Source organism: Pteropus vampyrus, unplaced genomic scaffold (genome assembly GCF_000151845.1).
Source record: "Pteropus vampyrus isolate Shadow unplaced genomic scaffold, Pvam_2.0 Scaffold2, whole genome shotgun sequence".
In the NCBI taxonomy this organism is placed as follows: Eukaryota; Metazoa; Chordata; class Mammalia; order Chiroptera; family Pteropodidae; genus Pteropus; species Pteropus vampyrus.
In genome coordinates, this window is record NW_011888783.1 from 16,186,453 (window position 1) to 16,212,686 (window position 26,234).

The window sequence follows — 26,234 nt, forward strand, 5'->3', positions numbered from 1 at the left end:
CTGTCCTTCAGACAGGTTCAGGCTGTTCTCTTTTTGGTTTACCTCCTCTTCAGAATTCAGTCCCAGAACCTGATGATTTTACTTTTCTGCTTAGTTCCTACTAAGTGTGTGTGTGTGTGTGTGTGTGTGTGTGTGTTTTCTACCAACCTCTATTATGTCCGAGCCTGTGTCTTATAAAATATTTCCTCGTGGGTGTGCTGGTCAGGGCACTGAACACGCTGGTTAGCGCTGTATATTTCTTCCAAGAGGCAGGAAGGTTTACGTATTTTGGGTTATAGGTGATCCTTGCCCTCTAGGCAGTTTACAACCAAGTAAACAGATAAGGCAGGTAAATACAGGATGATGTGCAAAGAAGTAAATCAATTGACTATGACAATACGAATGATAAGGAACACGTTTAAAATGCATAATTTGCAATGAAATGGGGATGGTTGCTTTCAGTAGAGAGATAAAAAAGGTCTGGGCAGATAGGATAGATTGATGATTTGTTCATTCTCTCATCCAATGATCTCTAAGTAAATATGCTGTGTTGGACACAGTGAGAGAAAGAACATGGGTAAAACGTGATTCCTACTCTCAAAGCTTATAGTTTGTAGAGGAGACAAAAAAGACGTGCATATGCATATCTAAAAGACACGGTAAAAGGTGTTAAGTGTTGTGAGAGGTACACAAACAAGACTTAGGCAAGGGAGCAATGATTTTTGGCTAGGGAGGAGGTGGAAGCATTTGAGGTGGGCTTGAAGCATAGGTGGGATTTTATATTTTCACATAACTGGTGTCTTACCAGGTCGCCGATGCCACAAGGTAAATATGTCACATTAACTGAAAAAAAGAAAAAAGTATTTTTCTGGCTTTGGCCCGTATCTACCATAGTGGCATTCTCAGAATCTGACAAAATCTGCTTGCCCCAGTATTTTTTTTGGCAGTTGCCAGTTCTTAACCCTTTGAGGATTACATTATCTTTTCAGAATCTGAGAAACTTACAGAACCTATTTTCAGAAAAATAAATGTATACATCCAGTAAATTTCATGGAGTTTTCAGGAGTTCATGGACCCTTGCAGCCTGTTCTTGGACTCTCAGGGGGTCCATGTTCCCTAGTTGAAGAATTCCCGATGCAGATAGTCCCTGAAGTGTTGAAGCCATTGGCGTTCGGAGCTATAGAGCAGGGCTACACTGCCAGAGCCTTGGGAACTCACAAACAGAAGCCACCCTGTGTTCTCTGGAGTCTGCCATGCCCCTGGTACAGGCTGATCTGTGTAACTGAAGGCCAGTTTTGGTACCAAAGCAGTGCTTCTTGCTAGTCTGCACACATGCATGCACACACATACACAGTCAGAATGGGGGATGCATTTTGTACAGAGGGAACGTATTTTTAAAGTTTCCCTGGTGATTCTGATACCTGTGCTGTGTCTCCCCACACCCACTGCCTTTGGATGTTATTTTTTACATGCCTCCTCAATCCCTTATGCCGAGAGACTCCTGGCAAGCCCATCAGACATGCCTAGACGAATGTGAATCCTGGCTCTGAGCCCAGCTTAGGCTCAGGCTGGGACATCCCTCCACTCCCCTTCCATGCTGAATTAATATTGAAGCTGGATGGCAAAGTAAGGTCACCAACAAAGAAACTCTAACAAAGCAGGCAGTTTACAAGGGTTAAAGAAAGGTTTCTCTAACATAGCTTCATCGAGCAGTTGATGGGCTGGAGCCTTTTAGAATCAGGGATGTGACCTGAGCTTGCTCATTGAATGTTGAGTTCTGATCTGCAGCTTCAGAAATAGACCAGCTTCTGAGAGTAGTGGTTGGGGTAATACTGCATCCCTTTTCCTATTTTTTATACTATTTAACATCAGTGTGGGAGCTCCCTCAGGACCAAGGCTGGATTACCCAGTGAGCAGAGTAAGTACTTGATTAAGGCACCAGGAGCACCCCCCTCCCAGTTCCTGCTTCCACCTTATCAAGGCCATATGGGCTCTTGTCTTCATCGAGATGCCCTTCTCAACTGGAAAGGGAAAATCAGGCAGAACTACAAGGTACCCTTTTATTTCTAGAGGGCAATTTGCATCTCTAAAGGCTTGAGGACAAACACCTAGTTCATAGATCCTAGTGCTTCCCCCAAATTATTACATTTTTCACAGCTACTCATAAATACCCTCTCTACCTGGGTATTGAGTCAGGCTCTCCAGAAAGGAACCACTTATGGTGAGGTTGTGGCAGGGAGTATTCTGGGGAATGTGTGAGGAGGAGGACTTCCCTTGATTCAGGACACAAAAGTAAACATAGTTTTGTTTACTCTCTGTGGACCAGGCCTGCTTGCCTTAAGTTTCTTTCTTTTTCATTGGCTTAAATTTAATGCAAAACTTTTGCTGTCTTAAATGTATTCGTTAAAAAAAAAAAAAAAAGATGAAGAAGAAGGCTTTTAAATCTTTGTGGCTCTGGTAATTTTCAGGCCTGATATTTGCCCTGAAATTGTCATGACTTTAGTCATCCTAAAATGGAGACAAGGAGAAGGGGAAACAGGAAGAGAACTCCTGGTCTCCCTCAGCCCGACTTCAGAGCTCAGGCTCTCTTTTCTGTTCAGAGGCAGCCAGGGGCTCTAGGGAAGGACTAGGAGGCAGGGGTGTTCACCATCGGTGGGGTTGCGGATCCCTACTCTGTAGAGCATGAAAGCTGTTAAAACAGACTATTCTGAGGTTTAGGAGCTGAATTGTCTTTAAGCCCGCTGCCTCCCCCAGTGTTATCACTGTCTTTGGAATTTATTTCCGTGGAGGTCCATGGCAGCATGAATTTGGCAGCTTTCGGGGCAGCGTGCTCCTAAATTCGTTTTTTTTTTTTTTTCCTCTCCTAAGCTTGGGACTGTGAGGACTCAGGGCATTGCCTCATTGGGAAAGGGAACATGTCAACTTGTGCTGAAACTGCTGGGCTGCAGGATTCCCAGACTCATGTAAGCTGCCCCAGAACAGGAACAATCATAGTTTAGGACTGAGCTCAATAGTAAAACCAAATTGAAACCAAACCAAAAACCAAAAACAGCTACCAAAGACAGAAGACAAATGGAAACAATTCACACCTCTAAATATGAAAAACATCATTAAAAGGCAAATGAAAAACTGGGAAAAAATATTTGAAATATATGTGAGAGAAAAAGTTTAATGTCATTAATGTGTACTTTCAAATCAGTAAGAAAATGAAGAATGCCTCCATAGAAAATTAGGTAAAAGGATGGGGGAGAAAATTGGATAATGGGTATAAACAAGTAAGGCACAGTACAAGAAAGAAATACGAATGGCACTGATCATGAAAATGCTCACCCTCACTAGTACTCAAAAAATGTAGCCTCAAAACAAAACAAAGCAAAACATGCCATATTTTTGATTATCAAATTGGCAAAAGATTTTTAAAAAAACCAAAAGGGTGAGTATGTGGAGAAATAGATACTTCTATGAATTTATAGTCAGTATACACATTGGTAAAACCCCTTTGCAGGGCAATTTGGCAGTGCATATCGGAAGCCTTAAAATTGTGTATACTCTGGCTACAGCAAGTTCATTTAAAGAAATTTAACCTTGGGAAATTATGGATCTGTGTAAATATTTACCTACAAGATGTTAAATAATACATTCATATTATAAAATATTAGGCAAGTATTTAAAATGATGTCATAGATATTTAATTACATAAAAGGATATTCATCAGATATCGAAATTTAAAAGTTGGTTAAAATTAGCATGTAACAGCATAATCCAATTTTTACAAAAGAAAATACGATGGACAGAAAAAAGACTAAAAGGATGTAAAAAAAGTTAACACTTATAACCAGGGATTTTTCTGGGTTGGTGGAATTTCAGGTAATTTAACATTCTTCCTTTATTATTTCTATTTTTCTAAATTTTCTACAAATAATACATTTTCTTTTCAAAACTAGAAAAATAAACCTTCATAGCTTTATTTATTTAGCAAAATGGTGGTATATTTTCACGCTTTGAAGATGGTACCAATTAAGAAGCTTTATGATTTCAAAGGCAACTTGGGCAACAAGCTCTGTCATTTTCAAAGCTTAAATAAGAAATTTTAGAATTTGAAGCAAATTGATTTTGCCATTTGTGGAATGTAATGTGAGAACTGTATCTAGAATCAAAAATTTACTCTGACTCCTGGACAAGTGAGTCAATCTCCTTTTAAAAGTAAAATGATGTTCTGAGGAATTTAAAATTCACAATGGCTAATGTAAACATGAAAATAAGCACTGAAATTTGCAGGGTTTAAAAATAACAGGGCCCCAAAGCCCATAACACCATTCTAAACATGAGAAAATCATCAGACAAATACAAATTGAGGGATGTTCTACAAAATACTTTATAATTACTTCTTTGAAGAGTCAAGGTCATGAGAGGCAAAGACTGAGAAACTGTCACAGGACAGAGGACACTAAAACATGACAACTCAACACAACGTGGTATCCTAAATTAAATCCTGGCATAGAAGAAGAACATTAGTGAAAAAAATTGGTGAAATTAAAGTAAATTCTGGAGTTTAGTTGGTAGTAATACACCAATGTTGATTTCTTAGTTTTGACGAATGTAGTACGGTAATATAATATGTTCATATTGTAAGATAATTAACCATCCTGGTTTGCCCAGGAGAGGGGGTTTTTGGGATGTGGGACTTTGGTGCTAAAACCAGGACAGTCTCTGGGAAATTAGGATGATTAGTCAACCCACATTAGAGGGAATGGGGTTAGAAGCATATGGGATTTCTGTATTATAATTCAAATATTTTCTTCTTCATTCTTAATAGATGTTTGAATTCATCAATAAAGATAAAGATGATTTGAAATACTTTATCTTTGACAATGTCCATATAAGTTTTAATAAATAAAACCCACATTTAACTATTGTTCATTCCCTAAATATCCCTTTCACCTGAATACAAGATTCAGAATTATTAAATTTAACTTCATTTAATGACAGGACATTGGTAAATTTTGTAGGCAATTAATAATTGGAAATCTCAGAAAGTTTTGGTTTAATTTAGAGTTCGTATAGATTTACATCTTTTCCACCTCAGTGATGTGAAATAACCTCTGGTGACAAAGATCAGCTGAGAGAAGCCATGAACCAATTACTTGGGATAAAGCACCATGAAAGGAATACTATACAAACTAATCTAGAAGTTAGAGTATGGTATAGGGATGAACTACTTAAGTAGATTAAACATTGACTTTGATATCAAAGTGTGGCATAGTTTGGAATGGATGGATTGCAAAGCTCCAGGGATCAATATTAGGACCAATTTTATTCATTTTATATGTCAATGACTTAGAAGAAGGAACATGCAGTAAGCTTGTTATACAAAACCAGAGGGAGGGACAGTCAATACAAAGAAGGAATGAAATGACTTGAGTAGACTAGGAACACCAGCAGATAAGTGGCTTATTCAATTCGGCATGGAGAAAATATGAAGGAGAAAGATTATCTCAGTAATGTGAAATCAGAATGTTCAAAATAGTGTAAAAAAAGTAAAAACTCATGAGATGAGTAAATAAGCATGCTAGAAATAAAATAATTCAAATGTGATGAGTAAGGTAAGATTTTAATATTAGAATTTAAATATTAATATAAATACTAATATTTTAAATAAAAATAAGTATATTTTTAATATATTAGACTAAGAAAATAACTCATGGGAATATGACACTTGCTGTTAAGGATGATAGAACCCTTAAATTATGCATAGTTATCAATACCAGAAATATTTTATTTTTTTTATTTTTTCAAGACAAATATTTCAAATTAAAGGCAAGAGAGTTACTAATTGCTGGAAGCAATGACTTTATGAAAGAGGTTAAGACTTGAATTGAAGCTTAAAGTCTCGTTTTAATTTGCATGAGCACAGGAGAGAGGGAAGGACAGCCTGGTGGCAGGGCGAGTAACCACTCAGGTAAGAGTGATTAAATATAGGGCAGTGAGGAGTTTCTAAGACACTTGCATGAGGTAGACCATGGGAATCACTAATGTTTTTTGAATAAGGTAAAGGAAGATTAATTTGGTAGCAGATACAGAACAGAAAGAAGCAGGAAAGTCGGGAGTACCATGTAGAGCTACAGAAGTCTAGCTAGGGCAAAACATGGTTTTATCTCTTTCAGAAGGAGCTGACTGATCCTCAGTGATTTCTGAATTCGGAGGGCCCTCCTTTGGCAACACATCTAGTGTACTTTTAGACTTTGTTATTTCTCTTTTATATTATCTGAATTTGCGTATGTTTCTATTTAGTCTCTTAACTGGATTATCTGCTTTTTGTGGCTAGGGGCCATGCAGCATCTTGCAGAGTTGGGTTCAATAAATTTTGTGGTTTCAATGAATGGCTAGCTGAGAGAGATTCTACACGAAAAGTTGTGAGCACCTGGTAAACGGCTACTGATGGGAGAGAAATGTGCCAAAGGTAATTTCATGTCTGGGCGACTGAGAAAAGAATGAGGATACTACTGTACAGGAATATCATAAAAGAGAGGGGTGCTGGTTCTGTAGAGAAAGTTATGGATTCAGCTTTGAACGATTTGAGTTTGAGATGAAAGTGACATTCAAGAGGAATTTACAGTGCTTGAGGATATGGAACTGAACTCAGGAGACAACTAAAGGTAAGATTTGGGATTGAATTTAGAGACAGCGCTGAAGCTGCAGGGATAGTTGAGCTTCCAGGGGATGAGCTTGTAAAGAAAAGTTCAGGGAATCAAAAACTGAGTCTGGATTAATGTTCATATTTAGGGACTGGAAGGAGGAAAAGAAATCCTAAAGCCGCACTGTCCAATAAGGTAGTCACTAGCTACATGTGACTATTTAAATTTAAATTAGTTAAAATTAAATATAATTAAAATTCAGTTTCTTGGTCACTCCAGCCACATTTCAAGGGCTCAATAGTCACATGTGGTTAGTGGCTACTGTAATGGACAGTGCAAACAGAATGTTTCCATCATCACAGATTTTTTTATTGGATAGCATTGCAAAGATACAGAGAAATACTCATTTGAGAGAAAGCCAGAGAGCAGATGACCTTTCAAGAGAAGACAGAGTTTTAAGGAAGAAATGTTTACGGTGTCAAATGCTGAGAAAAGCTGAAAAGGAATGGAAATCAAGGTCGGGGGAGGGACAGGGATCCATGGGTTTGACAATAAAGAAATCACTGGAGAACTGGAGACCATTAAGATAGCAATTTCCAGTAGCATGGTAGGATAGAAACTGGGTGTAGCATTAAATTAGGAAGGCCATAAGTAGAGAAGAAGTTATTGAGATGTTGGACAAGGAAAGGAAGGAAAGAAAGAAAGAAGACAATAGAGAAAACTGCAGAGTTACATGGAAGGTTTTTAAAGATGGAGAGACTTGTTCATGTTTGAAGAGAAATGGACAGAGGCCTATGAAGATGGTAAGAGCTCTGTTGAGGAAAAATTCCCTGTTTTTCTCTTTACTCTCACAGAGTACTCAGAACACTTACTTCACTTCTGGTCAACAAATGTGTGTGTTTATCCCCACACCAAACAATTCTCCGACACCAGTTGGGTGTCCTACAATTCAATTCCATTCTGACACTACCTGGAATCAGTATCAGATCTCACAGGTTAAGGCCTCAGTCCCACAGGACAGTCTCCACTTCACACACCAGTGGCAAGTCCGAGGTTGTCGCTAGTGACTGGCTATAAATTGGGGTTCCCAAAACCCCTTCCTTGGGTTCGATAATCTGCTAAAATGGCTCACAGAACTCAGGGAAACACGTTTACCAATTTACCATAAAGTATATAGATGAACAGCTGAATGAAGAGATACATAGGGCAAGGTATAGGGAAAGGGTGTGGAGCCTTCATGCCCTCCCTGGGCATGCCACCTTCCTAGCACCTCCGTGTGTTCAGTAACCTGGAGACTTTCAGACTGAGTACTTTAGGGATTTTTGTATGGAGACTCCATCATGTAAGCATGACTGATTATTAACTCATTTTCCAGCCCCTCTTTGGAGGATGGGGGAGGGTAAGACTGAAAGTTCCAAGTTTCTAATCATGGCTTGGTCTTTCTAGTGACCAGCCCCCATCCAGAAGCCCACCCAAAGTTGCCTCCTTAGAACAAAAGATGCTCCTATCATCCAGGAAATTCCAAGGGATTTAGGAGCTCTGTGTCAAGATCCAGGGTCAAAGATCAAATATTTGAACAAAAGATGTACCTAATGCTCTTATCACTTAGTAAATCACAAGAGTTTTAGGAGCTCTGTGCCAGGAACCCAGGACAGAGACTCACGAATATATTTTCTATTATTTCACAGGCTCCTAAATTCATGTCCTGCACTTGCTTCTCTTTTTAGCTCTGGATTCAAATTTTTAGTAGTTTATCGGATATGTCATGGATATCCTGCTAGAACTCCAACTCAACATATCTAAAACCAAACTCAGGATTGTCCATCCATACCCATTCCCATTTTTTACATTCCTTATTCCAGTTCATCTTTCCAGTTACTAAAACTGGAAAACTTAGTCATATGTGAATCATTCTCTTCCTCCCTTGCACTCCTTCAGTCAATCAGTTGCTTGAGCATGCTTATTTTACTACTTTGCCATGGGCTCATTTATTCTTTTTTGTTTGTTTAAAATAATGATTATGAAGTATTTCAGACAAACAGTAGTAATAGAGAACAATATCATCATAATATGCTTAGCCTAGTTTAAGGAAACCTTGCAAATATGAAGACCTGTGGGATACACATTCAAATCTCATTCTCCTCTCCATATCAAGGGTAATTACTATTTAAAATTTAGCATTTATTATACCCATGTAAGATTTTATAGTTTTATTCCACATGTATGTATCCACATATAGTGTAGACTATAAATTTGTATGTTTTAAGACTTTATATAAATGGTTTTATATTGTTTGTCCTGCTATAATAGATTTTTTTACTCATTATTTTTGAGATTTATCCATGATGAATCATCTCTTTTCATTTATCTTAAATGTTACTTAAGAAATATAGCAATTTATTTATCACTATGGGTTATACTATATATTATACATATATGTATGTGTGTATATTTAATTGCATCGATTTTTTTTCTCTACCTCTTGAGTTGAAATGAAGTGATGACATGGTGCAGCATTTCAGCCATTATAGGGGTAACTGGAAAAATCCTATTCCTTCAAGACAAATAAAAATGTTTTTCAATATTTTCTGGTTCTATCCAACTTTCTCCCTGCTGCCTCATTCTTTATTTTTTCCCCTTCTTACCTTCTCTAACTAGGCCTTGGGTATGGTAGGCTCTTCTAGGAATAGTTGATAGATATGTCTGATTTATAGGATTGAAGATAGAATAAAATTTCCATTATAAGATAGAAATTGAATCATGAAGTAAAGTGAAATATACTTCATGCTGATGGTTGTTGCTCAACATTTAAGGACACCACACTTTAGTGGCATCTAAAGTTATTTATTAAATAACCTTAGGTCATTTATTAGTATTATTTGTTAAGTAAAGCTCCTTGGTAAGTTTGTTAATTTACAACAAAGAGAATTTCTAGCATTCTATATTATTCTAAGAATGGTAATTAACAAGACACTTTCTAGCATTCTATATTCTTCTAAGACAGATTGTTAACAAGGTAGAAATATGTAAACCATTTTTTCTCAGAAAATTGCAGACTCAGAAATTTGTCAAGGGATTAAGCTTTTTGGACTAACATAAAGACGGCTTTAGCAGTGATATGAATAATTAGAAAATTTAGAATACCCAAGGATGTCAATAGCCTGGATAAAGAGAATGGGATTTCTTGAATTATAAAAACATCATTCCTTTGTACCATGATGATATCATTGGTGTGGAGCTTGAATGAAAATGAGGGTCTAAATCATTTGGGAAAGATGATCTTGAAAGAGGTAAACTATTCTAAGGTCAAAGAAATTTCATCATACAGTATTTATTGGTTAATTGAAATTTTTAAATTGATCTTCCATTTTCGCACAAAATAACTGCCTTGACACTCTTTCTGGTCAATAGTAAACATTCACAACATGTTAGGTATTGGTTAAAGCATTCAAAACATATGACCCCTAACACAAGGAGCTCACATTCTAAAAAGACGTGCTTTAAAAATGAACTTCCTTATACATATGAATCCTATTTTACCTACTTTATTGTTTTACCTTTCCTTTTTTCTTTAGTTTTTACGTAATGAGCAGGCGAATCTACAAAACTGATCATTTAAGAAGACTAGATGTTGATGGGTGAGACTGACACATGTTGGTTTGAATCTGTCACTATATGAAAATGACGCTTGCTGGGCCTCAGTTTCCTCATCTATAAAATGATAAACCTATGATACGTATTTCCTAGAGCTGTAAGAATTAAAGATATGAAAGGGTTGGCACATAGTAAAAGCTCAAAAACATTACCTCTCCCTTTTGGGAAAGTAAGAAAAAATAAGACAAGAGATATGGCTTTTGGGGTATATTTTTGAGAAAGGGGAGATACAAAATATGAAGGGGGTTAAGTATACCTAGTTAATGTCAACTAGAATGCTTCTGGAATATGATAGTGATTATGTAAATAGAACAAATTTGAAGATTCCTGAAATCCATTGTGAAGAGATTAGAGAGACCCCGGAGCAGGTCAAAGGAGGGTTTATTAAAGGTTATGTTAAAGAAACATTGATTTAAGTAGAACTATACAAAATTGCAAACTTTTTAGGTTAAAAAAAAATGGTTGACTATTGGCAATTTCACGTGGTCCACTTAATAGATGCTCAGAAGAGAAGAAAAGTTGTTGAGGTTGTGAAGGAAAGGCATAGTCCTTCAGGTGTGGTGCAGTTAACCAGAGGTGTGGCTGCTTTTAATACACAATAGTTAGGCTCTTGCAGATGAGTCAAGCATCATTTAGTGGCCTCTTTTCTTTGTAGAGAAAAAAGGGGTTGAAGATGGATGAAAGAGGTCATGTGGGTCTACAGAAGTCTTTAAGGGCCTTCGATATTCATCGGTTCCCAAAGATTTAAGAAAATTTACAAAAACACATACGAGATTTAAAAAATAATAAGCGAGGAAATTGGGAATAAGGGAAAATAAAGCCACACCCAAATCTCCTACACTTATGTAAACAGTGGCCAGCACAGAGCTTCCTCAAATCATCTTTGGAAAGGAGAAAGTATAAATAACATCCAGCACAGTGCTTCTCTTCCTGATAAGCATCTTCAATTTTAGATTCCTATGTAATTAGCGGTTGGTGCCATTGAGACTTCTTCTACTGAGAAAATAGGTACCTTTTTATTAACATAAACTGTATTTCAAGATTTGACTATAGTACTGGAATAACTAAAAAAAGGTATTCTTTCCAGAGACTGTTTCCAGCCTTTTAAATATTCCATGACAGTCACTCTTTTAAGTGTGGTCTGAGAGGGTCCTCTGAATCTGATTGTGTAGTAGTGATACTTTTATGTCTCTTAAAAGCATTGCATTAAAAGCAGAATTGTTAGGTCTTGTATGTTATTTTCCTTTTCCAGAAAGATTAGATGAAGTGTTTTTGTATTTTGTCCGAATGCTCTATGGACCCAAAAAGTTTGAAAATGATTTCTTCATTCCATTTATCAATTGGTATCGATGAGGAAAATGAATTCCTATGGCTAAGTACGTTGTTCTTTATGGGTGGCTGGACTGACTTGTAAAAGGGGCATGCTTAGACCCATAAAACACATTCCCATTTTTAGAAAAGCACCTGAAATATCTCTTCTAGGGGGAGCTACCCTCTATCTAACATCTTTATAACAAGAGTGACCATACTTTGACTTCCTCTTCTCTCACCCACTCCACTTTTCACTTGCCCTCTTCAACCTCCCTCTTTTTCTAGCTTCCCCCAAATCAGCTTATTCTATAACACTTTAATTTTCCTTTAAAATTTAAGTGTAAAATAGTACAGCATTTATACCATTTACCTTTTGAAGTGATCCTTCTACTTAAACATGAGACTAAAAGTTCTTACTTTTAGAAGAGGTCAACCCCATTCTTGGATTTCAGATTTTGCCTGTTTGTGGTTTTTAGATCACTTTCCTGGAAATTCTGTCTTTTGTACAACTAAGTGCCAACTAACTATTCAAGGTTTCTGATCCTGTGAATACAGGTTGCAAGTGTTTAGTACTGAGATGCAAACTCAGTCTCTCACAAATGGATTAGGAATTTTTTAGTTGGCGCACACAAAATCTAGTTCAAGTGTTTAGAACTTTACAACCTCATCCCTCAGCACAACTTTATCACACAAAATATAACAATCACAATCATTGGAACAATGGTTCTTATGAGTCAGATTTCTGTAAAAAGTGTATCATGGACAGCGTTTCTTGGCAATTAGATCTAAAGGTAATAGGCAGAGATGTCTCTTAGTTGGCAAAACACACACGTAGAATTTCCTCCCCAGGATGACAGCAAGATATTAAGGATGCCAAAGAGCAAAGGGGTGTTAACCTAATCCAGTGAGACGAGATTTTAAATTAAGTATAACTGAAATGTTCCAAGAAAAAAAAATACTCGCTGAGACTATTTTAAAAATGTTGGCAAGTGTTCATGGGCTTTTTCAGATGTTTGACTTGTTACCAGGACGACTGAGAAGCAGGGAATAATATATATTTGTGCAGCAAAATGATTGTGACTGGACTTTTTTATAAAAAAGGATTCTGCACCTTCGAATATATATATATACCCACGCTAAGTGCCTGTTTTGGTGCCACTGGCCGGAAGGAATGTTCTCCTCTATGTGAGGTGAAGTGAAATTTCTTTGTTTTAAATGCCTGCCTCCAGGGTACGTAAAAGTGGGAGATGGGTTAGAACTCTGGGGGATGGGACCGAGATGGCTGACTGTGAAATCTATGAGCTGAATGTGTGAGAGAAAATCCTCCTCCAGCCTCGGAGGGGGTGTCTCCCCCAATACCAGCTCCCTCCCCCCGGGCTCGTGGGGCGGGTCTGGTTTGCTCTGTAGCAGTAGCGGCCGCAGCAGCAGCCCTGGGGCTGAACGGCGGCGGCCTCCAGGCACTGCAGGAAAGCGGTGGCTCCAAGAGCGCGAGGCCCTGGGGAGATCCGGCCGAGGCTGCCACCGGGATGGAGGAAACGTCGAGTGGAGCCGAGAAACGGGGACGGATCTCCTCCCCAGCTTCCCTACAGCTTCGCGGGGCTTGTTCGGTGCGCCTGCGAGGTGGAAGAAGCCTGCGCCTCGGGCTTGGCAGAGGCAGCCGGCGAGCGAAGCGGGCACAGCGGGTAACTGGCGAGCCGTGGCCGCTTTTGGGAACCTACGCCGCCACGGCCGCTCATTGTCTCTCTCCTTCCACCCGGGGGCAAACAGGAAGCGCGCCGCCAGGCTGAGCGACGGATGGGCATCCTGGCCAATGAGCACTGCGGACGGAGAGAGTGGTGGCGAATAAACGCGGAGAAGAGGGGCGGGACTTCCGGGCAGGCTGTCACCCTCTTCCCCCCTTTTGGGTTGGAGGCTCCACCTTTTGTGTTTCCCGCACAGTCAATCAAAATAGGAAAAAAAAAAATCCCCGGACCGCTCCGGCCGTGTCCGCCGCCGCTTCCCGCATCCTCTCCCACCGCCGCCGCCTTCGCTCCTCACCATGTGTAAGGCGGCGGGGAGCCCCGCCTGAGGTGCCCTAAACACACTATGACCGGTACGTAAAGCCGAGAGAGCAACCCTTGCTGCTGCTGCCGCCGCCGCTGCCGCCGACCACAGCCAGCCCCGGGCCGCTGCCGCCGGCTCCCGGCCCCGTGTGTGCGACCGAGTGTCTGTGAGAGGCAGAAAGCTGCACTCCCCTCCGCCTCCCTCCCCTCCCTGCCAGCTACCGTCCACCCCTCAAGCCCCAGCAACGCCGTGTCCCCGCCGGGCCCCGGGGCGGGCGGTCCGGCCCGCCGGGAGCGCATCCCCCTGTGTGCGGGCGCGGGCGGCGGGCGGGCGGGCGTGTGTGTGACTGACGGTGCGAGAGGAGCGAGCGCGAGTGAGAGCGAGCGGCGCGAAGGGAAAGGGGAGGAGAGGAGAAGAGAGGGGGCAGGGGCAGCGCGGGGAGGAGGAGGAGGAGGGAAAGAGGAGGAGGAGGAGGGTTACAGGCAGCGGCGGGCGGGGGCAGCAGCAGGAGGGGAGGAGGGAGCCGCCGCCGCCGCCGGGGGGCGGGTGGGGGAGGGGAAGGGGACTCGGTCCAGGCTTTCCGAATAATTTCGCCTCGGCCCGCGGGCCCCCTCCCTCTCCTCCACCCGCCTTCCTCCCCACCCCCACCCCCCCGCGCTGTGCCTGCAGCTCCCGAAAAGCCCGTGAAACAAGAGGAAATGGCTGCCTTGGACGTGGACAGCGGCGGCAGCGGCGGCGGCCACGGCGAGTATCTGCAGCAGCAGCAACAGCAGCAGCACGGAAACGGCGCGGTGGCGGCGGCGGCGGCGGTGGCCCAGGTGAGGAGCGGCTGAGCCCCGGCCCGGCTCCCCCCTCGCGCCGCTTTCTCCTCCCCTCGCCTCTCCCCTCCCTCCGCGCCACTCTCCTCCCCTCCCCCCGCCCCGGGAGCTGCCCGCCCGAGGCGCCAACGCTCCGACCCCGCCTGCGCTCCCCCTCCCGCCGCCTTTTGTGTGTGTGAGAGATTGTGTGATTTTGTGTGTGTGTGTGTGTGTGTGTGTGTGTGTGTGTGTGTTTGTGCGCGCGCGCGTGCGCCCTCCGGGGGTGGGTGTCCGAGCGGAAGGTGGAGGCCCGGCACGCAGCCCGCCGCCCGCCTTTCTGCGGACGGTGGAGCTGGTGCGCGTGCGAGGGGGAGAACGCGAGCGGGAGTCGAGGAGGAGGAGGAGGAGAGCGAGAGCGCGGGCTGGCGCTCGCCAGGGCGCAGCCTGGGGGGACCGAGTCGCACTTCCTGTGCGAGCGGCGGCCCGGCCCTAACCGCCATCCCCTCCCCCTGTCTCCTCTCTGAACCCGCCCATCGGGGGTAGGACACTCAGCCGTCACCGCTCGCTCTGCTGGCCGCTACCTGCAGCAAGATAGGGCCGCCATCGCCGGGCGACGACGAGGAGGAGGCGGCCGCCGCAGCCGGGGCCCCCGCCGCCGCTGCCGGAGCGGTAAGTCTCGCGCGCGCGGCCCGCCCCCGCCGAGGCCCAGCGCCCGCCATCCCGGGCCTGCAACGCGCCTGGCGGCCCAAAAGGCCTCCCCGGCGCCCATGCCTTCCCCGATTCGGACCGATCGCGCATCCAGGGCGCCCTTTCCTGCTCTTTCGCATGCCAGTTTGGATCAGATGCCAGCCCAGGCTTTCTCTAAATTGTCACTGCGGAACCTCGATCCAAATTCACTACAAAATGAAGTCTGAGAGGGCGGGGGTAGAGGCCTCCAAAATGGATGTTTGAGCAATTCATATCACTGCTGAAAACTCCTTCACTGAACACTAAAAAATTTTCAAGCACAGCCTATCGGCCATAGATAGTATCAACTACAGAGGCAATGTTTTTAGCCTTTATTATTTTTGAACATGGAGCTTTTTCTGTTGGAAATTACTAGATCTTACTGCTTTAAATCATTTTGTATGCGGGAGTGAACACTTTTCGAATGCATTTTCAGTAGCCATTCTAAATAGTTGAATTTTATTAGTTCTTGCAGACTTCTTAATTTTCCAGTAATTTTTCATGTGTAGTAAGTGAAACATTTAATTAGCGACCATTGAAATCGGTGAAGTTACTTAGTACTTCAGTTTTTTGAAATTGAATAGTGTTAGAAACAAAAGTACATGTAAGGAATTGGCAAAGTTATATTTTCATTTTATTGTGATTGCTAGTCTGATAGGTGGTGTTTTTGTAGGGTTTTCACTGTCTGGGGCAGGGGGAGGAGCTGGCCAGTGTTATATGAGGGCTTAAAACAAATGATCTAGAAACAGGTTTTAGGACTGTTGCTTGTGAATTTTATATTTGTTTAAGTCATTGCTGTTGCATTAGTTTAATATGTAGATGTGTTTGTTAAAATAATTGAAACCTTTCTCAGTTCTCTTTGACGTGGATTATAGGAATTAGATTGTGTAGTGATATTTTGAATAGTCATTGTAGGCAAAAAAGTTTGGTATTTGATAGTGTGCAGGAAATTCTTAGTATTTCTAGGCATTAAAAGTGAAGCTGAAGTTAAGTTGTATTAAATGTAATTTTAGTGCTTCAAATTTTACTGTAGAGGGATGTGAATGGTTTTACTGTCTCAAAAGTATGATTTTTAGGTTTTGTGCTTTTGTAAACAGGTTAAATTGTAAAAGCGTAAAATTATGTTTATATGAGGTATTGATACTTTTAAATAATTTATGGATTGGTTAACCTTTTTCTATGAACTGTATCCTAGACCCACTGTACCAAAAAAAATTGAAACCATTACATAAGTAAAATTGCAAAGCAGATTGCTTCTACTTACCTATTTTAATATTTTCAATTAGAACCAAAAACTTCTTGTAACTGCAGCTTGCCAAGTTTGGGTATCAGCTTATTGATGGGGGAGAAGGGAGAAGTGAAGGAGGAAGTTGTGGAGGAAAAATATGTATATGTACATGTATGTGTATGTGAATCTCAGCCTCAAGAATGGAATGTCTTCAACTTTAGCCTACTGTGGCCATATACCACTTGTAGGAAAGTTGTTTCCATGCCTCTTCAGCTCCTCTAAACTACCAAATCTCTCCTGACATCACATTTCACTCCAGATGAATATGAACTAGAATCAGTTGGAGCATTTTTTTTTCCTTTGGTTGATACCTGTGCATAAAATTTTTCACTGAGTTAAATTGGTTAAGATTGGCTTGAATGTTTGCCTTAGCAAATGGGAAAATTATTTTTCTAGCTCAGCTGAATTTTAGACATGTGCATCTTGGAAAATTAAAGAATTTAAGTGATTTCATGGGCATTTTTTCCCTCGCTTAAAAATATGCTTAGATAATCTTTACTCAATTACTGAGAATCCTCAGAGGTCTGTAGAGAGATTTTTGTAGCTATGTTTCTTAAAATTTTTATTTTGAAGAATTTTAAATTTACAGAAGAGTTGCAAAATTAGAACCGAGAGTTACTTATACCTTCCACCCAGGTTCCCTAATGTTAATATAACCATGGTATGTTTTTCAAAACTAGGAAATTAACAGGGATACGGTATTCTTAACTACAGGCTTTATTCTAATTTCACCAGGTTTTCTCCTAATGCCCATTTTCTGTTCCATGATCCAGTCCAGGATAGCACATTGCACGTAGTATTGTGTTTAAAATCAAGTGAAATATATACATAGAATTCAACTTTATGCCATTTTAGTTTGGTATTTTAAGATTAAAAGGTCATCGAAAAGCCAATCTGCTGTGAAGATTTGCTTTAAATATTTTGAATTTAGCATTTGTTAGGAGATGCATCCATCTTGGGTCCTGGCCAAGAATGTTTGGTTACCCACAGTACAGAATGGGTCTAATCATGGTCTCACCTGTATTGCCCTACAACGTGGTTTGATGGCAAGACTTTTTTGTACTGTATTATTAAAAGTTGTGTAGTTCATTTTTGTAATAAGCCAGGAAATGGAATAAAGAAGACTTTTATGCAATATTAATTTGTCCATTTTGCATTTGTGTGAAGTTGTGGATTAATTTATTTCATTTGTACTGTACTGTAATAAACTGCACGAGTAAATATTATGAAAGTCTTTGCCTAATGATCAGTTCAGGCTATAAATTTATTCATTAATTTAGTATATAAATGTTGGTGAGCTAAAAAATAAATAGTAGCTTGTTTCAAAACAAGGTTATTTTTTACCATTACTTAAAATAAGACCACTGTCATTGTAGTGAATTCATTGAGTTATTGTTTTTATTTGAAGTCTGTTGAAGTTCTTTAGTGTTCCTCCAAGATTTTAAGAAACTTGAGTACAAACTTGCTTAAGAATGGTTGTTAGTATGTTTCCACTTCAGCTTCACACTTGTTCTTATTTCCCTGTACTCCTTCGTTGCCTGTTTTTTGCCTTTTGTGAAGTCATTTGTGGGAACTGAGAAGTTAATAATCCTTCCAAATGCTATGCAGTAAGTGGTATGAATTTTTTCCCCCTTATCTACAGGTATTAGCTGAGAAGATAACCTCTTTTTTACTTTCTTCTCACTCCCAAACCGCCCCCCCCCCGCCCCCCTATTTTATGCCTGGTTATACTGGAGAATGCCCTTGTAATGCATTGCTATGGCAACATCCCAGGGCTACTCTTGGTTGTAGTCTTTTTCACTGTGATTGTGTTCATATGCAGAGAGGCTTAGAGTATCTTCAGTTAAAACTTTTTACAATAATGCCAACTTCTGTGTTAAATGATATTTTGTTTGTTAGTTGCCCCATGAGAATATTAAAGTTACTGAGAGAAATACTGGTGGATTTTTTATTTTTTAGTGTGAAGCTTATGTATCTTGAACCTAAACCAAATACTAGTTCTTGCCTGGATAATGTATTTTTGTGTCTGTCTTTTATTTGTATAGTGTTTCCAAGTAGCTTAACAACAAAAATTTTTACAACTTTTTTTGGTCTCAGATGATTTTCTAATTTATCCTTTTCCCATTTTGTATTTAGTGTACTTACCTATTTTAGCGATATGCTGCTGATATTTCTCTTACAAATGAATGGGCTTAGTAGGAGTTATTTGAAATATTTGGGGCTTATTCATTGTTGAATTATGGAAATAAATAGGTTTAAAATTGGTGCACAGTTTTTCATAGAGGACTCATCTCAAGATCAGTTTTATTGGTCCGTTCTGTCATTTTGCTTGCAATGATTTTAAAGTAAAATATCTTTAATCATTCTTTCAATAAATATTTATGATCTTTGTGCCAGGAATTGTGCTAGGCATCTAATGGGTGTTTTTCAAATCTGTCTTTGTAATCTTAGTAATCACAATGATATCTTAGGATTGTATAGTGCTTTATAGTTTATGAAGCTTAACATTTTTGGTTCTTATAACCCTGATTCTTGTGTCCCTGCAAGGTAATATTTTTCCCATTTTAACGTAAGGAAATTGAGTCCTGTTATAAATCATGCACCATTCTACAGCTTTGGCTAGGATCAGAACTCAGTTCTGAGTTTTCTCCTTTCTAGTGTGATATACTCCACTTCTCCAAACAACCTTAGTTTAAATCATAAAAGTCTAGTAGTTTTCTGATTTTGTTTTCCCCCATTCCATGAAAAATATTAACACTCAGTAAATCTTTTAAAACTGTGAATTTATTTCATTGAAGAAAATCTTTTTTGTTTCATTTTTAAAAATCTTAAATCATCTTGCTGTTCCCAGTTCCTCCCCCAACGCTCACCAGGCTTTGCTTCATAAGTATTTTTTATACATACTTTTCACTTTAGGTTTATTCAAAGAAGTTCAGATACATCCTTTTGTCGTAGAAGTTCCCTTCAGTTAATGACCTGCGTTGTTGGAAAAAGTGGTACTGTGGTTTATTTTTATTTAACTTCTCTATTTTTGAGAGAGGGAGGGAGTGCTTACATTTACTCATATTTGTCATTTGAGTAATTGTATTTATTTTCAAGAAATTTTTTGACTAGAAAGCTGTTCACTGATTGTTGACTATCTGCCCTTTTTACTGTTTTGTAAATAAAATACTTTAGATGCCATAAATTGACTTTTTTAAAAGATGAAAATGGGACAAAAATGCCAGTATTGTAAAATTAATTTATATTAGACACTGTATTCTTTAATTTAAGTGGAATAATTGTAATAGTAATACTAGTCAGAAAAAAATTGATGCCGACCCCTAAATTTTATTTATTTATTTATTTATTTGTTTGTTTGTTTATTTATTTATTTTTTAGGCAGGGCAGAACTTGGCCTTGCAACAAGATTGCAAGGACCTTGTCAGCTTACAATCCCTATTTAAAAAATTTTTTTTTTGCACTTACAGCACCTTGTCTTCCTAGGTGGTCTCCCATCCAAGGACTAACCAGGCCCCACCCTGCTTAGCTTCCGAGATAGACGAGATCGGGCTTGTTCAGGGTGTCATGGTCGTAGACCTAAATTTATTTTTAACCTTAAGAAGATAAGGTTGGATTTTAGACATTATACTTCGGTGTAGAATTAAATATAAAGTATAGATTTAAATATTTTTGTTTAAAATGCCAGGAGATTGAAATGAAACATGAATCATTACTCATACTGGGAAAGATGACTTAAGCTTGTAATTTCTATACCAGATAAAAGTTGAGGAATGACATGTGACTTTGATGTTTGTTACTTCATTTTAATACTTTAAGTTTGATAAGTTTAAAAAATTATTTAAATGATCATTATTTTAGTTCAGGCTTAGCTGTTTCTGCTGGGTCCCAGTTTCTCTGCCTTTAGTCTCTTCCGCCTTTCTTTCAGTCTCCTTCACTGGGCCTTTATCTTTATAAAACATGGATCTGATGGCACCACTCACTTGCTTTAAAAGTTTTATAACAATAGACCATATAGATGTCAAATTATAATGTACACCTGAAAATTATATAATTGTATTGACCAATGTTACCTTAATAAACTTACAAAAATAATAAAATAAAATTTTACAGCTTTCATTCACTATCTGAAGGATAAAGTCCAAACTGCTTAGCTGGATCTACAAAGATGTTTACTCTACAGGCTCTGATAAAAATGTCTAGTTCTGTTCTCCATTACTTTTCTCTATGAATATGAGCCTTTTCTGGATCTTCTCTTGAATTCAAAGCTACATATTACTTTTTAAAGTTTCTTTTTGTCTGTGACTTTGTTTCTGTACCTTTATTGATGCCTCTGTCTCTATTTTCTAACTGCCTACAGTGGAATCTTAAATTTTATTCTAGGATTTTTTAAAAATATCTTTTATATGAAATCTTTTTTTCAATCTTCTGTTTCCAAAAAGCGTTTTGATCATATGACTAGTATACACCACTATTCACATAATAGCATGTATGTATTTGGATAGATTGTGAACTATTTGATGAGAATGATTGTATATCTCATGAGCAAATTAATGCTTATTTTTCTTGGCAGATATATGTAAATATCTTGAGGCATTAATACTGTGGTTTATCCATGGACATATGTACTTTTCAACTATGCATCTACATGAGAATTAGGAAGTGTTTCCTTTAGAAACTTAAAGTCTGTTTTTACAATATTTATTAAAAATGCAGAATGTTGAGAGAATAGTATTTATTTTGACCTTTTTCTATGGTCACAGACCTCCTTTGAAAATATGATGAAACCCTAGATTAATGCATGCCTCCCCCGCCACCTCCTCCCACCCCCCCCCAACACCGGGCCAATTGCACTTTCTTAAAATGTTGGTATGCTATTTTAGGGGATTCAAAGATCTTTTGAAGCCCAGGTGTGGATCCAAGGTTGAGAATGCTGGGCTAGATATGCTTATGCTCTCAATGACTACTGATGCGTGGAGTTTTAGGAAATCACATATAGATCTAGAAGGAAATGGGATAGAAATGGTTTTATTTTGATGGTGAGTAATATAGGGTCTCATTCCCCATGTCTTTACCCCTGGTCTCAGTGGGAGACAAAGTGTGGTATGGTATTTAAGGGCCTGATTCTTGACCTAGTTTTAAATCTTGTCTTGGCCTTTGATTGCTATTTGATTTTTTGTCCCTCAATTTTCTCATTCTGAAATGGGGATAATAGTAATTCTTACTTCATAGGATTGTTGTAAGGAGCAGATGATAAAATCTTACAAATCCCTATCATAGTACTTGGCATGTAAAAGAAGAGTTCAAATGTTAGATGTTACTGTTACTATTCCTTTAAAAAAAATCTACCCTTTGACATCGAAGTGGAGAATTTTATTGCTTTTTGCTTTCTTACATTGGTATATTTCTAGTCTTGCTTAATCTATAAAATATGGGGATGATACCTGAGATTCTGGCAGGTCACAGAATGCAAACTGTATATGCCTGGCACATTACTGCAGACTTAAGTACAATAGTAAGTAAAGCCATAGTCTAAATCTTCCATCTTTTAGATTCTAGAAAAACTTTTCAGACTTTGCCATGTGGTCACAGGGCAATAACCTTTTTTCATTAAATTTTTAAAGGTCACTTCTTTTTTTTTAAGTAGTTCATGGGAAGAGTACAAAACTGTTAATGGAATAGCCCTAGCCATAAGTTTGCTCCGGAGTACATTAATATATGCCATAGCAAAGTAGCTTTAATTGTTTAATTTAAGGTTTGTACCAGTAATACTCAAATCTCCACTTTTCTAATTCAGATGACTTGATAATACTAATGTTTCTTTTTTAAAAATCAAATATAACGCATCTGATTTAGTGATATATTTTTAGTGTGTTGTATGCTTTTCCAGTTCTTTAGTGTTTGAGGTATGTTTGGTTTGAGCTGCTCATAATCTTTTCTGGTCACTTCTACTTTATTTTTAACTGTAAAGGATTAGAGATCATAGATGAGGGATTAAATCCATTTGTTGTCATAAGACCAAGACTTCTGATTGAAGTTTATTTTTCCTGCTCAGATAGCACAGGTTATTTTTGCAATAACTAACAAAATCGGGAATGATAATTATTGTAGTTTATATAGTGCTGCTTCTGTATGTGAACTCTATTGTATTCTTAAGAGAATATTTATTTTCAGGTAGTAGGGTTTATATCAGTTTTTAGAGTTTTTTTGAGGATTGGTTTAAATAAACCACAAATACATATCACATAGCACGTTTTGTTTTCTTCCTCCAGACAGGTGATTTGGCTTCTGCACAGTTAGGAGGAGCACCAAACCGATGGGAGGTTTTGTCAGCCACTCCTACAACTATAAAAGATGAAGCTGGTAATCTAGTACAGATTCCAGGTGCTGCTACTTCAAGTGGGCAGTATGTTCTTCCCCTTCAGAATTTGCAGAATCAACAAATATTTTCAGTTGCACCAGGATCAGATTCATCAAATGGTACAGTGTCCAATGTTCAATATCAAGTAATACCACAGATTCAGTCAACAGATGGTCAGCAGGTTCAGATTGGTTTCACAGGCTCTTCAGATAATGGAGGTATAAATCAAGAAAGTGGTCAAATTCAGATCATTCCTGGCTCTAATCAAACTTTGCTTGCCTCTGGAACACCTCCTGCTAATATTCAGAATCTCATACCACAGACTGGTCAAGTCCAGGTTCAGGGAGTTGCAATTGGTGGTTCATCTTTTCCTGGCCAAACTCAAGTAGTTGCTAATGTTCCTCTTGGTCTGCCAGGAAATATTACGTTTGTACCAATCAATAGTGTTGATCTAGATTCTTTGGGACTCTCGGGCAGTTCTCAGACAATGACTGCAGGCATTAATGCCGATGGACATTTGATAAACACAGGACAAGCTATGGATAGTTCAGACAATTCAGAAAGGACTGGTGAGCGGGTTTCTCCTGATATTAATGAAACTAATACTGATACAGATTTATTTGTGCCAACGTCCTCTTCATCACAGTTGCCTGTTACTATAGATAGTACAGGTATATTACAACAGAACACAAATAGCTTGACTACTTCTAGTGGGCAAGTCCATTCTTCAGATCTTCAGGGAAATTATATCCAGTCGCCTGTTTCTGAAGAGACACAGGCTCAGAATATTCAGGTTTCTACAGCACAGCCTGTCGTACAACATCTACAACTTCAAGAGTCTCAACAGCCAACCAGTCAAGCCCAAATTGTGCAAGGTATTACACCACAGACAATCCATGGTGTGCAAGCCAGTGGTCAAAATATATCACAACAGGCTTTGCAGAATCTTCAGTTGCAGCTGAATCCTGGAACGTTTTTAATTCAGGCACAGACAGTGACCCCTTCTGGACAGATAACTTGGCAAACATTTCAAGTACAAGGGGTCCAGAACTTGCAGAATTTGCAAATACAGAATACTGCTGCCCAACAAATAACTTTGACGCCTGTTCAAACACTCACACTTGGTCAAGTTGCAGCAGGTGGAGCCTTGACTTCAACACCAGTTAGTCTAAGCACTGGTCAGTTGCCAAATCTACAGACAGTTACAGTCAACTCTATAGATTCTACTGGTATACAGCTACACCCAGGAGAGAATGCTGACAGTCCTGCAGGTGAGTCTTAAATCATGTCATACTATAGGTATATTCAATGATTTAATATGTAGGGAAATTTTTATCAGTATCTAGCCATCTTTAGTGATGATACATTACCCTCTTTGTATGAAAAGTAGAAAGCAAAATGTTTTTCAAATTGTTCTTCATTGGAAGTTTGTAGTTTTTGAAGTCAAGGATTCATTTCTCCATCATGCCAATTACATTTGTAGTTTTTCCTTAATTGTGTATTTGTTTTCACATCTTATTGGTATTATCAAGCACTGCATCATATTTATTTGGCAGGTAAGGTGTCTTGATTATCCTTGATGTGATGTAAGTTAAATGTTTTATGCATTATATTTGGTTGGGGAATCTGGCATAGTGAAAATATGGTACTGGGAGTAAAGACCATGCTATCTCAGCTAGTAGCTAGCTGTGTGATTTTGGCCAAGTTACTTTTTCCTGTCATAAACTCAGTTTCCTCATCATGTAATATGGGGTTGTTGGACTAGGTAGTGATTCTGTGATTGTTTATTCTTCTAACTGTGTAGTGGGCATTGAAGTTATTGAACAATATGTTAGACATATTGTTACTGATAGCGTCGGTTGAAATTTCAGAAGTCTACTCTTTGAATATTGTGCAAGAATTAGATAATACAGTTTTAAAAGAGATAGTATCATCTTATTAATATTATTTACTTAGATAACTTTATTAAATGTTTCGTTGTGTACCGAATTCTTACTTTCACTCTTCTACCTTTATTTGAATTTTTGTGGACATTGTATTATTTTAACCTTCCAGTGAGTCAGTGATTCTAAACTCTTAAATTGGGACAGTTGAATTTAATTTATTGAAATAATTTCCATCACAATACTGTTTTTCTTTTGAGAAATTTGTGATATATGCTTAGAAAATTGGAATTGTCTTGAAGACTTAAGTCTGTCCTTGGAAAGCCTTTAATTGCATTTGAGTCTTCCGAGGCTGTGGTTTAGAGTAGCAGTTCTCAAAGTGTGGTCTGTGGACCCTTAGAGTACCTCTGATATTCTCTTAGAGGTTCTTGATGTCAAACTACTTTTCATAATAATACTGAAGTTATTTGCCTTTTTCATTGTGTTGCCATTTTTCTGATGGAGACTAAAACTGCTTGTGTCTTCGCACAGATCAAAGTAGTGGCGCAAAACTATACGAGTTGTTTTCTTCATGACATTGCACTTACAGTTAAAAAAATGTGTTTTACTGAAGAACGACCTTGATAAACTAGTCAAAATAGTTATTTTTACTAAATCTTGACCCTTGACTGCTGCATGTTTTTTTTAAATAGCTTTAAAGTATACAGCGCAGTGAATTTTTTTGGTATAGTGAGACTTTAGCAGCCATGACCACTATCTAATTTTAGAACATTTTTATCATCCCCTCACCACCCCCTGAAAAAACCCATACCCATTAGCAGTCACTCCTCATTCTACTCCTGCCTCCACCTTAGCCCCTGGTAACCACTAATATATTTTCTGTCTCTCTGGATTTGCCTTTCATAGAATCAGTGGAATTCCATTTCATATCAATGCATTCATATAATAAATGGCTTTTCGTGTCTGATATCTTTTATATAGCATGATATTTTCAAGATTCATGTGTATCGTAGCCTGTATCTGTATTTCATTTCTGTTCATGGTTGAATAATACTCCATTATATGGATATACCACATTTTTTTCATTTGTCATTTGATGGAGAGTTTCCACTTTTTGACTGTTATGAATAATGCTGCCATAAACGTTATATGTACAGTTTTTTGTGTGGACATGTTTTTGTTTCTTTTGGGTATATATCCCAAGGAATGAAATTGCTGGATCGTATAGTAACTCTATGTGTAACATTTTGAGGAACTGCCAAGTTGTTTTTTCAAAGTGGCTGTACCTTTTATGTTCACCAGCAATGTATGAGAGTTCCAATTTCTCTACATTCCCTACCAACAATACCTATCATTGTCCTTCTTTTTGATCATAGCTATCCTAATGGGTATGAAGTGGTGTTGTGTTTTTGGTTTGCAGTTCTTGTTGCTTGTCTTTGTAATATTTTTGTGACGAAAGTATGTTTTAATAGAGTACTTCAAGATGATTATATTTGAAAAATACTTTTTTTTCCAGTTGTGTAGTTGTGTGAGTTGCAGGCTGAACTAGATGCTGTT

The 26,234-nt window shown here is 38.9% G+C and overlaps 1 protein-coding gene across 2 annotated transcripts in view; it reads left to right on the top strand.

Annotated features, from left to right (window-relative positions):
* Positions 1 to 13,142: 13,142 nt before the first annotated feature.
* SP3 (Sp3 transcription factor) overlaps positions 13,143 to 26,234 on the top strand; it is a 50,081-nt gene continuing 36,989 nt past the window's right edge. Inside the window, exons 1-4 of one of the 2 annotated variants that reach the window (XM_011357384.2) lie at positions 13,143 to 13,671; positions 14,292 to 14,440; positions 14,963 to 15,088; positions 22,706 to 24,065. In XM_011357384.2, the coding sequence (XP_011355686.1) occupies positions 13,665 to 13,671; positions 14,292 to 14,440; positions 14,963 to 15,088; positions 22,706 to 24,065 (1,642 nt within the window). In that variant the 5' untranslated portion in view covers positions 13,143 to 13,664. The remainder of the gene's footprint in view (positions 13,672 to 14,291; positions 14,441 to 14,962; positions 15,089 to 22,705; positions 24,066 to 26,234) is intronic. The other variant, XM_023529435.1, reaches the window with a different exon arrangement.